Below are 16675 nucleotides of genomic sequence, written 5' to 3' on the forward strand. Positions count from 1 at the left end.
CAAGCAAGTTACAAAAAGGAAAACACAGCATGATTCCACTTATAAGGGTTACCTAGGAGTAACCCAAGTCATAGAGACAGAAAGTAGAAGGGAAGCGTGTCCGGGGCTGGGCAGGAAGGGAAAGGGGCGTGGTTTCATAGGTACAGAGTTTTAGTCTTACAAGATGAAGGGTTCTGGGGTTTGGATTCCTGTTAACGTGAGCATACGCAACACAGCCGTACTGTGCAGTTAAAAATGGTTAAGACAGTACATTGTACGTTATGTGACTTCTGTCGCAATTAAACACTCACCCCTGTTTCTCCCCACAGTAAAACATGAGAAAAGGTGTAAAAGAGGTTTGTTTTACCAGGTCCGGGCTCCGGGCTCACCTGCCTTATCTCCTGGTGTCTTTCAGGCCCGGCGCTGCTCTGACCATGCAGGCGTTCTCCGAAGAGGAACGGAAGCAGTGGTTGGAAGCTTTGGGTGGAAAAGAAGCTGTAAGAACCCTCACTGGCGGAATTGTAGTCCACTTCCTTCAACTTTGACTTGTATTCCTTTTTATGGGATTTTTGCTTTATGGTATTCGGAAAAAAAAGTTCCCCGCTGACGCTGGTGTTTTGAGTCCTCTTGAAAGTGTTCTGCGTTCCAGTCGTTTGGCTGGAGGTTGCAGCCGCCCACGGAGGACCTGTGTGTCCCTAGATTTTACTTTTGATTGCTCTTTTTTTTTTTTTTTTTTTTTCCCTTTCTTACCTGACAGTTCTTTGGGTGATGAATTCAATAAATTCTTGCGGTTCATTTTGATCTCAGTGGAGACACAACAGTAAATATGGGGCAATGAGCGACTGCTGTAGTTATTTTGCTTGATTTAACAGTTTCTGGTTCAGGCTCATTGTTTAGGGTATGCAGGAAAAGGTAGCCTTAGTGAACGCACCTCGTGCGATTGGTGTGAAGAATAAATTAAAGGTCGTGGTAGAGATCCAGAGGCACACGAACTCAGTCTGTTTGCAACTTCATTCAAGCACAGCTTTCGTTTCAGTGGCCCCTTTTGTTTCAGAGGCCTTTGGGAATTGAGAATCTGGTAGATTACCTATTGAACTGGAGACTTAGAATAATTATAGAAAACACCATAGAACCAATTTAAATAAACTCTGCTGAAAGTATTATGACTCTAAGTAAACTGCCGTGCAGGTAATGAGGTGGGCTTAACTGGAAAGCATTCGTCATCTTAGCAGGGTTTAAAGAAAGGGAAAGAGTGCCTTGCAATGTGAAAGAGGGGTCATATATAGGAGAAGGAGAGGTGTCAGAATAGAGTTGTGAAACTGGCAAAAGATAATGTTATCTGATGGTCACAGACATGTTGGTTGAAGTATAGGGTATGGGGGCCAGGGAGCTGGGCCACAGTGTGTGTGGCAGTCCAGGTTCAGTGTTTGAAAAATGAAAACCCAAAGTATATGTGTTAAAAATATATGCTATAAAGGAGAATATATCATGCTTGAGAAAACAAACATGTAGTAATCCAATTTGCCTGTAATTGTATTTGACCTACATTTAGCCTCCATAGTTTTATTTGTCTTGTCCTTGAGGTTTTTAGCTAGGAATCAGGAGTATTTACAGCATTTCTGGTTACTGAGATCCACAACACATTATACTGATCCTCTCTAGAAAAGGCAATGCAGTGACTAGGACTTATCTCCCCAGAGATTCAAGAAGTGCTTTGGAAAGTGACTTTGGGTAGCATAAAGATCACATGACTAAGTCTTTGAGAAATAAATCTGTTGTCAAAGGCAGTGTAACCTTGAAGACATATATAACCTCTCTTTTAGAGCAAAGAAACAAGTAATTAATTTGAGATACACAGACAAAGGCAAATCTGCAGAAAGAAAATATTTAGCTATATATTTATGTGAGGACACTTAAGGTTGCTTTTTTTTTTTCCCCCAGGTGTTACATATGCCTTGCAAATAATGGGTCAGTGCTCAAGTTCTTAGAGGCAGCCTGGAATTAGCACCTAGCTATTTCAGATATAGTCATTTAAATTATGAGCAAGAGTCATCTCTTAAGGAAATACCAGATTTTAGTAACAGTGGTGAAAAAAATGAGCTTCATCTTATGGCTTAGAATGCAGCAGTTCCTTTGTCATTCTGTACCTATAAACGTGAGCATTTGAAATTTACATAAACTTCCAGTGAGTTCCTAAAGAGTCATAGCTCCTTCATCTTAACTTTTGCTACTGTAAGAGACGAAGTTGACTCAGAGATGCCCTTTATTGTTACTTATCTTAGTATTTGAGCACATTAGTATACAATTAACCAGTATTGATGTGGGTTTTTTTTTTTTTTTTTTGCATAGTCCTAGGTATGCTTACTTGAAGACTTTACATTAATGTGTTAAAAATACTGTTTTCCTTTTTTCTCTTTTACTAGCTGTTACACAGTTTTAATAGAGCCATCATCCCAAGACCAGAAGGAAGTAAGTGTTAATTCATGAAAAGGACCATTTGTTCCCCCTTTTCATGAGTTCGTTCTTTTTCATTACTGATGTCAGACTGTTGCTGAGTGCTCTGTACCCTCTAAGCTAGTCCTCCAAATAATATATGGATTCTCTTTGACCTACTGGGGACTGACCCAGATTTGCCTGGACTGCTGTAATCCTCATTAGTCTTTTCCTCTTTTCCATCTCTGACTTTTTTTTTTTCTTCTCTTCCTCTACAAAACCCAAAATGCTTCCTCCACAACCTACTTTGTTATTTATTCTCATAGCTGTAAATATACATGTAGCAGTTTCAGGGATGCACCTTCCAGCTTCCTAAATTATAAGCTCCCTTGGAGCTGTTCATCAGGTCCCCTGTTTGCAACCCCCTCACCCTGACCCTTGATATTTTTTTATCCTTTAAGTGTGAGTATGGACTATATAAGTAGCAAATCACTGCTCTTTAGAAAATAACAGCAATCAAACAAATTCAGATATTCTAGGACATTGATCTTCACATGTGTTGTATGAGCTTGAGGAACATACAGCCTCGCTCTCTGATATTGATTTTTACAGGGATGAAACAAAAATATTATCAGAATTGTTGGATTCTTTGTAAATTTACTTTGGATATTTTTGGAGAAATTAAGGCTGTGTTTATCACATGTGTACAGTTTGGAAACTTTATGTTCTCTAACACACTATTTCAAAATTACCATGGTATATGTTTCATTTGAGCCAGTGCTTGAGTAAAAGACATCTCGAGCCTACCATTGAAAATTGCCGGTTGTAAACCTACTTGAAGTGCTTTCTTACCCTCTTCTCTTCCTCCCTCCCTGTCTTTCTCCTCTTCTTCTTCCCTCCTCCCATTCCTTATCTCCTTCCCCCCTTCCTTTCTGATATTTTTTTTTTAATAGAGAAATAATAACATGCACTTTTTTGAAAAATAGTTTTGCTAAACATTTCATAAGATGTTGTGAAGAGTGGATCCTTAAACAGTAAACCACTGCTCAGTTGTTCTCCTTAAAGTACTCTTCAACCTTAGCATTTAAACCTGCACAGTTTATATTCATGGATTGTTTGTGCTATTGCCTCTGAGAGACAAGCGTTAATATTAGTGTTCCCTCGTTCTAAATAGACTCATGTATTCATTCACCTCTCTGATTTCATTTTTGAAACAAGAAACATCTTTTATTAGGATACTCCAGTGTGCCAGACTAATCACAGGCAAGCATCTATATTAGAAAAAAAAAAGAGGAAATTTTAAAAATAAATTTTTCTGCTACATGCATCATTTGTTTTAAATTCATTGTGAAAATAATAAAATACTAAACACTTAGAACATGGCATGAAATGTGAAATTCTTTTTCAAGCTCATGGCCCAAATAATACCTTCTTTTCCTCCAAATAATAATCTTAGAAGTGCTGAAAAAAATTTTTTTAAAGATTTTATTTATTTGAGGGAGAGAGAGCATGACCCTGGGTGGGGAGGGGCAGAGGGAGAAGCAGGTTCCCTCGTAGGGCTCCACCTTAGGACCCTGAGGTCTTGACTTAAGCTGAAGGTAGCCACTTCACTAACCGAGCCACCTAGGTACCCCTAAAAATCTTTTTCTTTAGGTGTAAGAAAAAAAAAAAGTTTTGTGTTATTTTTCTGTCAAGTATTTTACTTCACTTATATATAACTTAAAAAAAAAAAATCCTGAGGTGGTGGTAGAACTGTGGCAAAATGTATCTTAACCACCTTTAGATAGATTCCCCCTAAAGATTTGTATATGTGCTGCGGAAGCAAGCACCCCCCTAAAGATTTGTACCACATTCTTTCCACTGCTTAAAATAAGTTATATTTATTAATATAAAAATTATTTTATATTATAAATTTACAAATTATTGGTAATAGATGTCCTAGTATTCCAGTAAGTGCTTCTCTAAATATATGAAATTCTCATTTACATTATTTAAACAGGGAACACACAGCCTTTAGCTTTTTTAAATAGTGAAATAAAAATTAAATTGGATTTAAATAATTTTTTCTATTTTTGTAAAGAAGAGAAACGTAAATAATTCATTGTGCCCTTAATATTTTATAACGTGTATTTCTTTTAGGTGCACAGTTGGATAAGATGGGATTGACAATTCTCAGAAAATGTATCAGTGCAGTTGAAATACGAGGTAACATGATTGAATCATTTTATTCATGAAAGGCTATAGGTATGTAAAATCTAAGAATCATTTAAAATGCCTGTTGCATGGTTGAGTGTAGCATGGAATACATCAATGCAAAATGTACATTCTGGTCGTCAGAAATTGAGCTGTCCTTTTATCATGACAGGGTGGGATTTTCCTTTCTGTTTACTTTTATATTTCTACCTCCCCGCACCCCCATGGAGACTTGAAGTCAGAGCTGAAATGAGCAGCATTTGAAGAATCAGCAGTGCTGGACAGCCAATCTGAATCGCTTTTTGTTCACTATTAAGTTAGTCTCACCTTCCACTGCCTTGTTGGCCTCCTAAAAAGTCTGTTTCATCCAAGTGTCCTTTACATGAAAAAGAATTCACGACTTTGTAGAAATTGGTGACTTTCGATAAATGTACTGTTGTGTACCTGCCACAACACAGAAGTAACAATCATAGAAGACTTCTAGCGTTCCTCCCCTCCCCCATTCCTTTGTGCCCCTTTGTAGACAATCCCCACTCCTTGCTTGGCCCTTGGCAACCACTGACTGCTTTCTGTCACTTTAGTTCTTCCTTTTTAAAATTTGTATTTCATATATAATATAAATATAAATTTATAAATTTACATTTCCTATAAATGGAATCGTAATGTATAGTCTTTTGTCTATAGCATAATGCTTTTGAGTCTTATCTCTTTGGGTGTATCCCTAGCTCCTTTCTTTTTATTGCTAGGCTTGATTTCATTACATGGATCTACCATAATGTGTTCACTCATTTGCCCATTGATAAATACTTGGATTCTTTCCATTTTAAATTTAAGGAACACTATTCCCTCCCCTTACCAGAAGCTTTTTCTTTGTAGTTCCTCAAAAAACAGGGCCCTTGCACTTTGCAGGCATGGTAGCAGACCTCGAAGGAATGGAATATTGAACATTACAAAATAGGCTCCTTCGGGAGGTCGAGTTTCTCTTTGTTTAGAGACCTAGTGAAGTATGGATAAATGGATATTTAATTCACTCTCACATATTGCATATCCCAGTCCTGGCTTGGCTGACTCTGTGGGTTGAGGCATTGCCTTTATACTTTCTTTCAAAACAAGGTCTTTGTGGTGAAGCCAGGTGCCTGCCATGTCTGAAATGAGAGTGTCAGAGGACAGAAGAAGACCAGCCGCTTTATGATTTGGGGATTTGCCCATCGATAGTAAAAGCCCAAGCCGCAGATTGCCTTTTCTCCTGTGTTCTCCTAGAGTGGCAATTTGGGCTGGAACAGATTTTCCTTCAAATCAGCGTGCCCTCAAGTTGAGCTGACAGATTTCTTCATTTTTCTAGTGCTTCACACATTTCCAAAATTTAGATAAAAATAGTGTGATTTTCATATCTCTCATTTCATCATTCATGGTTCTCTTTCCCCTGAGCTCCTGAAGTGAAGCACCTTAATTGTATCACTTGTGTGCTTATTATTTTGATAAATTATGTTCCTTCCCCAAAGGATATGTTTTATATATACTGGCTTCTGCCTGAACTGATTAAAATCTACCTTGAATGCTTTCTGATTGGTAGATGTGGCTTTATGGAGTGTAGATATGGCTTTATGGAGTGTTAGATACGTCAAATGGAATATATACATACTAGAATCTGTACTGAATATGTTTTTATTGTAAATTTATGATTATTGGATTTTTTAGCAGAAGAATGAGTCTACACAATTTTTTTTTAAAGATTTTATTTATTTGAGAGAGAGAGTGTGGAGGGCAGGCAGAGGGACAGACAGACTCCCCATTGAGCAGAGAGCCCAGCTCAGGGCTCAATCCCAGGACCCTGAGATCATTACCTCAGCCCAAGGCAGACACTTAGCTGGCTGAGCCACCCAGGCACCCCAAGTTTACACAATTTAATTTAGATTTTCTCACTTAAAAATAACAAAGAGCGTATATTTTTCTTTTTCAAATCTTTTGTTCTTAAAGGTCTTCCATTACTGAATGGAGTCTTTTGCTTTTAATGGAATATTAGACTAATAACAATGTTAGAACAATCAATGGTCAGATTATATTATTAAAAATGATGAGAAGCATTGTAGAATCTCTGAGGCTATTATCCTAAAATTTAAGTTCCTTAAAGGAATATTGCTCTTAATGATTTCCTCCAAATCAGTTATCATGGCTGTCATTTTTTTTTTTTTTTTTAATACTACAGGTATGGTTGCCTACTTTTTTCATCAGAATAAAGTAGCTATCTATGTCCTGTAATAAGAAGCACACAAGTCCCCATGGCTTAAAACAGCAAGACTTATTTCTCACTCAAGCATTGGTAGGAGGGCTTTGCTCATCACCAGTATCTTGGTTCCTGGTTGCCTGTGCAAACCAATCAAATTAAAGTTTCCTGGTTGCCGTGCCAGAGGGAAATGGTTCTGGAGGGTTTTGGGCCAGCAAGTAGAATGGTTTGGCCTTCAAGCGAGTTACATTCACTTACAGCTAATTGGCCAATAGAAGCCTTATGCCCCACTTGACCCCAAAGAGTTTGGGTTGAACTAACTCTCTGGAGGAGACTCTGGAAAACACACAGAGAGCTGGAAATATTTGGTGAATAGCATTAATGACAACTGTATTTTGTGGACCTATATGCCTAAATATCAGGGGCATTTCATAAAATCTGACTGAAAAATTATTTCTAATCACTGCTTTTAGTGTTTTAAACATGAGTATCATTATCTGAAAACTACCATTTCATGTATTTGGATTAAAACCATTCGTGTGCCTTTTTCTCTAATATGTTCTCATAAAGATGACTTTTGGCACTTTAATTATTACTTAATTGGGGCATCACTGAAATATTTGTAAAGCATCAAATAAATGTCTAAAATCTGCTGTGGTTCTCAGTATCCCAAGAAGAGATAACATTTTTAGTGTACTGACGTATTTTTGACAACAGATGTAATATATATGACACTAAGATAATATATATGGCACTAGCATGATACCAGTACATGACACTGATATGTAATCTGTGTAGACATGAACAATATATACTGTCATATGCAGATGCTCACATCTTGGTCTGAGTGAGGCTCTTTAGCAGTTACTCTGCTTTTGAGATAAGAAGAAACTTGTTTCACTACAATATCAGCCTCAGTTAACAAATCATACTCATCATTGCCATAGAGCTGTTTGCTCATGAAGTTCAGGGGTATGTGGGAGTCAGATGACCTTCTCTTTCAGCCTTTACTAAATATTTGTAAATGCTCTGTACTGGCTCTTCATGGATTCAGGCCAACTGACTACTGCTAGGAAATTACTGCTTATGCATACCAAGCTGAAGGCGTTCCTAAAGCCATGATCCCTAAATATTGATGCACATTGAAATCATCTGGGCTCCTCAAAAAATAGGACCTCTCACCCCACTCCCCCATCCCACCTTATCAGCCCGACTTCATTGTTATGTGTTATGAGCTGGGAAGTGGGATTAAAAAAAAAAAAATGTTCTCCAGGTGATTCTATTATGTAGCAAGGTTTGGGAGCCACTGTCTTAATGGAAGGGTTGCTTGTGTGTTCGAGAAATGGGGTGTGCCATTATTATCTTTATGGTTATGCCATGTGGAGAGCTTTTCTTTTAACTTCTTCTTAAAAATAACTCAGCCTAAATCCAAACAAACAGTGAAAACAGAAAAGTTCTGAAAAAATAAAGCAGTGTTCTTTTCCTTCCCTCAGTTAATAGGTGACCTATCACAGTTAAATCCTAGATCTAACATGAAGCCAGTCAGCTAACCAGTATTTACTTATTGAGCAGTCACAGTATATACATAGCTTTGTTCTAGTCCTTTAGGATACATATTAAAGGTTAGTTACATATGATACTGGATACATTAATAATAAACATAGAGATTTATAATATAAATATACCATGCGATAAAATTAAAGTGTTAACGTTTGCAAGAATTGAGAATTTGAATGTATATTGATAGATTGCAGTGTTTTGATAATTGAGGACTGTGTTTTGGAATAGGTTTCCTTAGATTTAGGTATATTTTGGCATTTAGAGACACCTCTGCAAAGATGTGGAGACGGAGTGTGACAGGAACAAGGTCAATTTGATGGGAAAGGATGCATGAAGAAACAGTATAAAAGCAGGTACTCAAGCATTTGAATATAATTGTGAAGGAACTGGTTAAGTCCTAGAGGGTGGTGGATAGCAGAGTAGGAGGCTTTAAGGTAAATTTGGAAACTAGTCTTGGTAGGAACCTGTGGGATGACTGAGTGCAAAGGAGCCCCAGAATTCTGCCTAGGTTGGAGGAGCCGGCAGGGCAGGCAACTGATTTGGGATGGGAGATTTGGCAGTGGGGTCAGATAGCATGGAGGCACCCCAGTGATTTAGCAGATGAAGCAGGGGTCACATTTCGCACTTTGTCCTATATAGAGGATCAGAGTTCTGCAAGGCATTTCACCTTCAGATTTTAGTTTGGAAAACAGAGGATATCAAGAAAACTCCATGACAGACTTGTTGTTATGTATCAAGATTACCAATGGTGCTTCTTGAAAATGTAGATTCCTGGGCTCAGTCAGTTGCATTGAACCGTAATCACTGGTAGCTGGGCCTCTGCTGTAGAGAATGTAAGTTCTAATAAGAACAGTTGAAGGGAAACAGGAATTTTCTCACCTTCTGCTTTTAGGAGGTAGGTAGATGGAGCCATGATGGTTTCCTGAGAGAGTAGAGTTTTTGAGGGCTCTGGGTCGTGGATCCATGCAGTTTTGGGGATTATGAGTGTGAGTCTAGCAGATGTAGGGTAGAACCTCCATCCTAAACTGTGCAGTTGAGAGAAGAAATAAGAAAATGGCCCGACATGGCCAAGTCTCAGGCAGAAGCCAAGGGCATTTCAGATTTCCAGCATGTTGTAGATGGATCCAAGGGAAATTCTGACGTGTTCATGGTGCCTGCTATTCACTGATCGTGTGCTTCCCTCCAGCCCCTTTACCTGCTGTTCTATATGATGCCTAGTTTCTGGTGCCCTGTAGTAGTTTGTTCCTTTGTGGGAAAACACCTGGTTATTCTCAAGCTGTTTTATACCACCTTTCCTCCATTGTGTCTAGGTTGAAAGCCATGTAGCCACCACGTCTCTGCCATCTGATGATGGAGAATATGATGGGCTCATTTGCCCTGTCCCCACCCCCCACCTCACCCCCAGCCTCTGAATCACCACTGACTCAGGGCTTCCCTGGGGTCTCAGCACATAAGCTGCATTCTGAAGGACAAGGGGGAATTAGCCAGGTGCACAAGTGTGGGGTGTTGGGAAGGATTTTGGTGGGCAGGGTTGAAGTGTAGATGTTTGACAGAGCGTGATGCATCTGGGACCTGGGGGTCACAGGCGAGACCGGAGGAAGAGAGGTGCTTGGATTGCTCTGCAGAAGGTATGCACCTCTGTTGGCTGGTAAGAGTGGTCAGGTTTACACTCTAAAATGATGCAGTAAGGTAGGCATTTTGGAAAGATTCTTAACCCTTTGGACCCTTAGTCTCTAGAAGAATGGTGACTAGGAAGTTCATTCACACTGTCTACCCACACCCACATTTGTGAGGATTAGAGCTAACTTTTGTATATAGTAGATATTCATTAAGTGTGTTTTAATGTTTTCCATTCTCCGTTGAAGAACTTCCCTCATGAAAAGGAAGTTCCTCATTTGGCACTTATATTGTCTCATATTGTTAATTATATTTGATCTATTTATTTTGTTTCTGGAACTTTATGGTTTCCTTGGAGTGAAAAAGAAAATCTTGTTCTTTGCTTGCCTTTTCTCATCTCTGCATATAGTCTGTGTCTTACATACATAGAACTCAGTAAGCAGTTGTGTTTGCTTGAGTCTTCAGAGATTTCACTAATGCCACATCAGAAAATTATGTATTCCAGGAGTTGGTAAAATTATTGGAAGGACTTTTTCTTCTATATGTGGTTAGAATTAGTACTTTTGAATAACATGTAGGATTGGTTTTCATTCCTTTGTCATTCATTTATGTCAGCATCTCTTAGAATTACTGGTAATACTTTAGACATAGAAAGATATGTCACGTTGCATGTTGAAGCATTTTATGATTTCAGAGCTTGGAGAGTAATTACACGACTTTCTTAAGTAAATTACTCCCATTCCTATGAAGGGACCAACTCCCACGACCAGTATGTTGACTTTCTCTGGAACTGCACGCCATCTAGTTTTTCAGGTGTGTGTATTCATTGTAAAATAGACAAAAACAAAGTAAGACTCTTGCTTAAAAACTTCCTCTGGTTGCTGTTTTTTAAATAATCATCATGATTTAAAACTAAATTTGTATGCTACTTTTGTTTATGAAGTTTCTCTTAAAAAAATCTTCCATATGTGAATAATTTGAATATTCACTTTAATTTCTAGAGTATGGCATTAAAATGTCGGTCTAGGCAAGCTGTCAGTTATCCAGTTCAGCACTGTAACAAGCTGTGAATTCATGGGGTAGAAGGAGAAAGCCTCGTCTAAGATGTGTCAGTCTTTGATTTGTCGTATGTAAAAGTGAATTTCTCTTTCTTTGAAAAACAGAGTTTTAGGTTTTTGGAAAATCTTTTTTGAAGTCAGCCTTCCGGAGCACCCCTGGAATTGTCTGGGGTCTCGAGAATGGGCCTGGTAGAAGATGAGGCTGTGTAACTTCAGTTATTAGTCTTAGTGGGAGGGAAGATGCCCAGAGTGAACTTGCAACATATTTTACCATGATTGCACACTAATCTTAAATTGCCAAGGGTAAATTATATGCAAAATGAAGAAAATAAAGAACAGCTGTCCCCAGAAAATTTACAGCAAGCAAACTTGAGTTTCTCGCTCACTGTCTCTTTTTTAATCATAATGGGTGTGAGATGGGAGTGGGTGGATAACAGAGGACAGTCTTATGTGGGAGGGAACCAGAGAGTCTTGTGGTGTCTGCAGAAATGCAAATGCAAAACTGAAATACTAAATTCAGGCGAGTCAGGATTATTCATTTTCTTAATTAGTAATCTTATTTAAGAACAAATAAGCTTCCAAAGCTATTAGTTTCCAAATGAGTGGTTGCATAAAGTTAATAGGGAAAAATGGTTAAACGGTCTTGCTCCAGAGTAGGCGTGCTAGGTTCTCTGGGTTTGGTTCAGATCCTGATGAGGTCCATGGCATATTATTGCAAGGCTCTGTCAACACTTTCAGCATGAGCTCAAAGGTCATTCTTGATTCACATATCTTTCAGCACTCATTAGCTCTGCAACCATGGCGGGTTAGACTCCCTGTGACCTGGTTTTATCATGTGTCACCTGGGATAATGGTGGCATCTCCTTTGCGGGCAGGTGGTGAGAATGAAAAAGGAACTTGGGACGTTGGCTCACATGGAGTACTCTGTAAATCTGAGTCACTTGTTTAGGGATATATCTGCGAATAGAGGCCAATCACAATTAAGTAGTTCCATTATTGATTCAAGACTCTGGGACTCTGGGAGCACCGAGGAACTTAGTTTAGTTTACCTTTTTTTTTTTTTTTTAAATAGTAATTTACATAGGGAACTAAATCACTTACTTTAGTAATTTTATGTGCTGCTTGTAACAAGCAGTAACAGTAACTGCTTTGGCTTTCAATCTTCTGTTCCTAGGGTCTTGTGGACCCTTGAGTGAGAAGGTGGCTGGGAGGCAGTGAAGAAAGGAAAGAGCCTCAGGAAGAAGACCATGGCTTTTAGATTACCTCAGGCTCCCCCCTTCCTCACCCGCTCCCCTTAAGAGAGACTGCCCAGAGTTGGCCAAAATTGGTTGAGTCCCTGATGTCGCAGCTGCTCTGAGGTGGAGAGACAGATGGCAGCAGCGAGATACCTTTAGGGCTTTCCTGATGTTCTGCTCTGTGTAGAGAAGGGAGGAAACAGAGTCTTGCAAAACATAATAGCCAACTTCTGCCTTGAGTTTGAGTCTCTTTTCTGATACACGTAAGTAAAATTTTTTGATGCCTTAAGCTTAAGCTGCATGAGTGAGTTTGAAAATAAAATGCATTTATTTTTTATTTAGCTGTTCCATCCATTCCAGCTTATTTGATACTTATGTATTCCTGGGCATGCATGTGTTAGATGGGATTCTTTTGGGGTGTTTCCTACAGGAAAAATATTGGAAGAGAAAAATGGTGGTGATATGCTTCCTTTTCTTAAAGATTATCTTCAATCTAGTTTCAAGGCAGTGAAGGCCCTGATTTTATGCTTTCATGTGAACAAGCTATTTTGCAGTTTCATGGTTGCTAGTAGAAAGCTCAAGACTTCTGGATCAGAGATGAAGGATAGTTTACCACTCTCAGTAGCCAGAGTAGTAAATTTTGTGTTGGTCCCTGATTCCCAAGGGCACTGTGGAGAGGGGCATATTATAAGAGCAAAAAGCCTCTGAACTTGGGAAACTTGAGTCTTTTATTATGGCCAACAAGCATGCTTGCCCTTTGTTCTAGATGGAGACACTATCTATATTTTCCAACGTTGCAGGCAAACCTGTTCTTTGTTCCAGAGGGAGATGGTGGAACAGATGGTGTTCACCTGCCTTGGCGTATTGCTGGCAGAGGGGGTGGATGGGTATAATGTGACGAAGATGCTTCGGTGAATAGTCGAGGCCAGAGTGTGGCAGATCCCAAGGGCTGTGCTGCATGCTTGCCTGGTCTCTATAGGCAGTGGTGAGATGTTGACAGATTTGAGTGGGAGTGTGTTCACATCTTTCAATGGGAGGAAGTAGATTTAATGGGAGCCAGCTGGGATGGAGGGGATGGCAGGCAGGATGCCTGGTTGGATTTTAGAAATAATCCACAAAAGAGCTGATGGAGGTTTAACTGAGGGCGTCAGCCGTGGAAAGAAGGATGGATAGGACGAGAGACTTGGCAGAAAAACAAAATCTGATGACATGTTGGCTGTAGAAGGTAGGGCAAAGGGAAGGTAAACTGTAAGCTTTCCAGCCAAGGTAGGTGGAAGACACATTTAGCCAAGACAGAGAATGCAGGAGGAGCAGTAGGTTTGAGAGGAATAAAGGGATTGGGATTGGTTTCTGGTATGAATTCAAGGTGCCTGTGGCATTTCTATCAGAAATAAAAGGAAGGCGACAGAAGAGATGGTGGGCATGATTTTCAGAGAGGTGAAGCTTTGAGTGTCATAAAGTCATGCCAGGTGGATGGTGAGGGAAGAAGATAAGGGGGCAAAAGGCAGAATCTTTGGGGGATCTTTGCATTTAGAGAGTATGAGGAAAAAAAGAATACTTAAGGAACACAGCATAGTCACGGGTCAGAGAAGGAACCCAAGACGATGTGATATAAAGGAATCTAGAAGAGGGGCAGTTCTGAAGAAGAGAAAGTCATACCATACCTATGTCAATCAACTGCTCTAGCAAGTTCAGGCAGGAAGAAGACCAAGAAAAGAACCACTGGGTGAAGAGTTGGGAGGCAAGAAGCTAGAGAGTAGCCAGGCTGGACAGGTTGTACTTCTTACAAGAACCCTATGAGATAATATTTCTCCATTTTACATGAGCACCTGAAGCCAAGAGGTGTGATTTGACTTGTGTTTAAGCTCAGCTAGAAAGCATTAGGCGGCAACTCAAACCCAAGGCTGAGTTTTTAGTGCCGATGCTCTCAACATCCATGAACATGAGGAGATGGAGACTCTGTAGGCTGATTTTCTAAGGATGCTGGAGATAAACGAAAGAATACAGACATTTTTATTTTTTAAATATTTTATTTATTTGACAGAGAGATGGTGAGAGAGTACAAGCAGGGGGAGCAGAAGAGGGAGAGGGAGAAGCAGGCTCCCCACTAGGGAGAGACCCCAATGCGGGGCTCAATCCCAGGACCCTGAGATCATGACCTGAGTGGAAGGCAGACGCTGAACTGACTCAGCCACCCAGATGCCCCCAGACAAATTTTTAAAGAATAGAGGAAGTTTGAAACCGTAGACAGCAGAAGAGGGAGGCAGGGAGGTCTAAGTGTCAGTCTCCGAAGTGCTCATCCAGATTTGAGGTGAAGCCATTCTAAAGTGATGCCTTCTTGTTTCCTTACCAGCTCCATAATGGACTTCTGAAGGGGCACCATCAGCCTAAGAAAGATTTATCCCCTTTGCCGAGAATCCTTGCAGCACCTTGGAAAGTCTCTTAGTGGAAGACATAATATCAATGTGGAATCCGCATCTGACACTATTTAAAGCCCTAATAACAAATGGCATTTTGTTTTCCAAGTATTTCATGTACCGTAGCTCACCCAATGCCTACAAAACTCAGTAGGTGGTTGAGGAGATGGAGCTTGTTTATTAGGCTCAAGTGCAAATGAGGATCTGAGGCTTGGAATACGTTCAGGGTCAACCTGTCATAGTTCGCACAACTAGAAAGTAGCAGAGCTGGGATCTGGATCTTCATCTCCTGCCTCGAAGACCGAATTCTCCTGTGGCAGTAGAGTCAGGTGGGAGGAAGGGAGGCCAGTTCTGCCTCACAGGCCCAGGGTCTGTGAGACACTCCTTTCCCTAGGACTTACACTGTGAGGAGACATGGAAGGACACATTGAATGAGCTGTAGCTAGATCTGTCAGATCTGGGACAGCAAAACGTCAGACCTCTGGGGAGAGTTCGGGATCCCAAGTATTACTAATGAAAGAGGAAACTTCCTATCAGTTTGTGGTTTCTTCCCAGCCCTGCTGGAGGTGCCCTGCCCACTGGTTTGGGTGTTTGTGCAAGGAATAGCAGCAAGTCTAGGGGTTGTCTGAAGCAAAAATGCTTCTCCTCACGTGGGCTAGGAACTAGAAATGAGCCTGGCCATACAATCCTAGGAATGTATATTCTGTTCTGGCCCTCATATCAATGTAGCAGCTCATAAACCAAATACCCTTCGTACTTGAGGCTTGGATTTGAAAGGATGAGTCTTCGCGTCAAGCCTGTATGTGTCTGAAGAGTCCTGAAGTGATCATTGCTTCCAAAAATATTGGCCTGGACTTGGAATTAGATATTGGCCTTGCACTTTGCCCATACTCATGGCTTCTGCTGGGATGAGATGCAGTAATGGAGGCGGATGTTGTTGCCCGCCTCAGTGGGCACCGTGGCCCTTGCGCACTGAGCTCTCGGGTTTCTGAGCTCGGTCCAGGGTTAGTTTAGGCATGGGAATACCATGTGAATGAAATCACGATACCTTTCCTCAAAGTCCTTGCTGGTGGAGAGGCTATCCAACGCAGTGCAGAAGTGGATTTATCTGAAAACAGTGTGGGGAGGCCCCTGAGAGTGAAACCCCGACTTCACAGGAGTCGTGGCCCCCACAGGGGGGTTTGTGCAAGGGTGTTTGTGCAAGGAATGTTTCTCTGTCTGCAGCCCACATCATCGTCCTATCAGGGAGAAATTCCAAATGTGATCGGGGAACAGGAATTTCATATTTCCATGAGCCCATGCATACTGAATAAACTTTGACCCTCTTCTCAACCTGTGCTTTATGGTATAAAAGTAGGCTATGGACAACACACCTCAGGCAGGGCAACATGTATTGTGGCTTGTGCCTAGCTGTTCTGATACTGATTTTGAATTTTATGCTCAACTAACGCTTGTGATGAGTGGTTGGTATGTGAGGCTCATGCACACGCTTTATACATGTTGTCTCCTTTCATTTCCATGACAACCCCATGCCACCATTAACCTCATTTTTCAGATAAAGAATCTGAGACACAGAATGAGCAACTTACCAGGTTGTACAATGGAGGTAGTGGTACAGTTGGAAGTTTCCAGGACGTCAGCAACCTTAACTCATAATAATTTTCATCTTACAAACTTAAGCTCAACACACTTGTGTTTCCTGATTATGCTTTTTTTTTTTTGAATGAGGGAACCGAGATCTAGAAAGCTTAAAATGTTCTTATCAGCTGTAGTCAGTCTTCTCTTTCAGGGCTTAAAATCTGTTTCTTACCCTTTTTGTAGTATTTAATTCTTTGGACGTGTTAAAAACCATGCATCATTCTTCCAAAGTTTAAGAGTTCTAGAATTCTAGAAATCCATTCTTTTAGATTGATGATGTTGAATGGTATGTCCCTTTGGTGGACTAGAGCAGATGATTCT

The 16675-nt window shown here is 40.3% G+C and overlaps 1 protein-coding gene across 1 annotated transcript in view; it reads left to right on the forward strand.

Moving 5' to 3' along the window:
• The window catches only part of ARHGAP10 (Rho GTPase activating protein 10), a 314545-nt gene that overhangs the window by 161754 nt on the left and 136116 nt on the right, over positions 1–16675 (forward strand). Inside the window, exons 11-13 of the mRNA XM_059373466.1 lie at positions 395–476; positions 2403–2448; positions 4552–4617. Of these exons, the coding sequence (XP_059229449.1) occupies positions 395–476; positions 2403–2448; positions 4552–4617 (194 nt within the window). The remainder of the gene's footprint in view (positions 1–394; positions 477–2402; positions 2449–4551; positions 4618–16675) is intronic.

This window comes from Mustela nigripes, chromosome 1 (genome assembly GCF_022355385.1).
Source record: "Mustela nigripes isolate SB6536 chromosome 1, MUSNIG.SB6536, whole genome shotgun sequence".
Lineage (NCBI taxonomy): Eukaryota > Metazoa > Chordata > Mammalia > Carnivora > Mustelidae > Mustela > Mustela nigripes.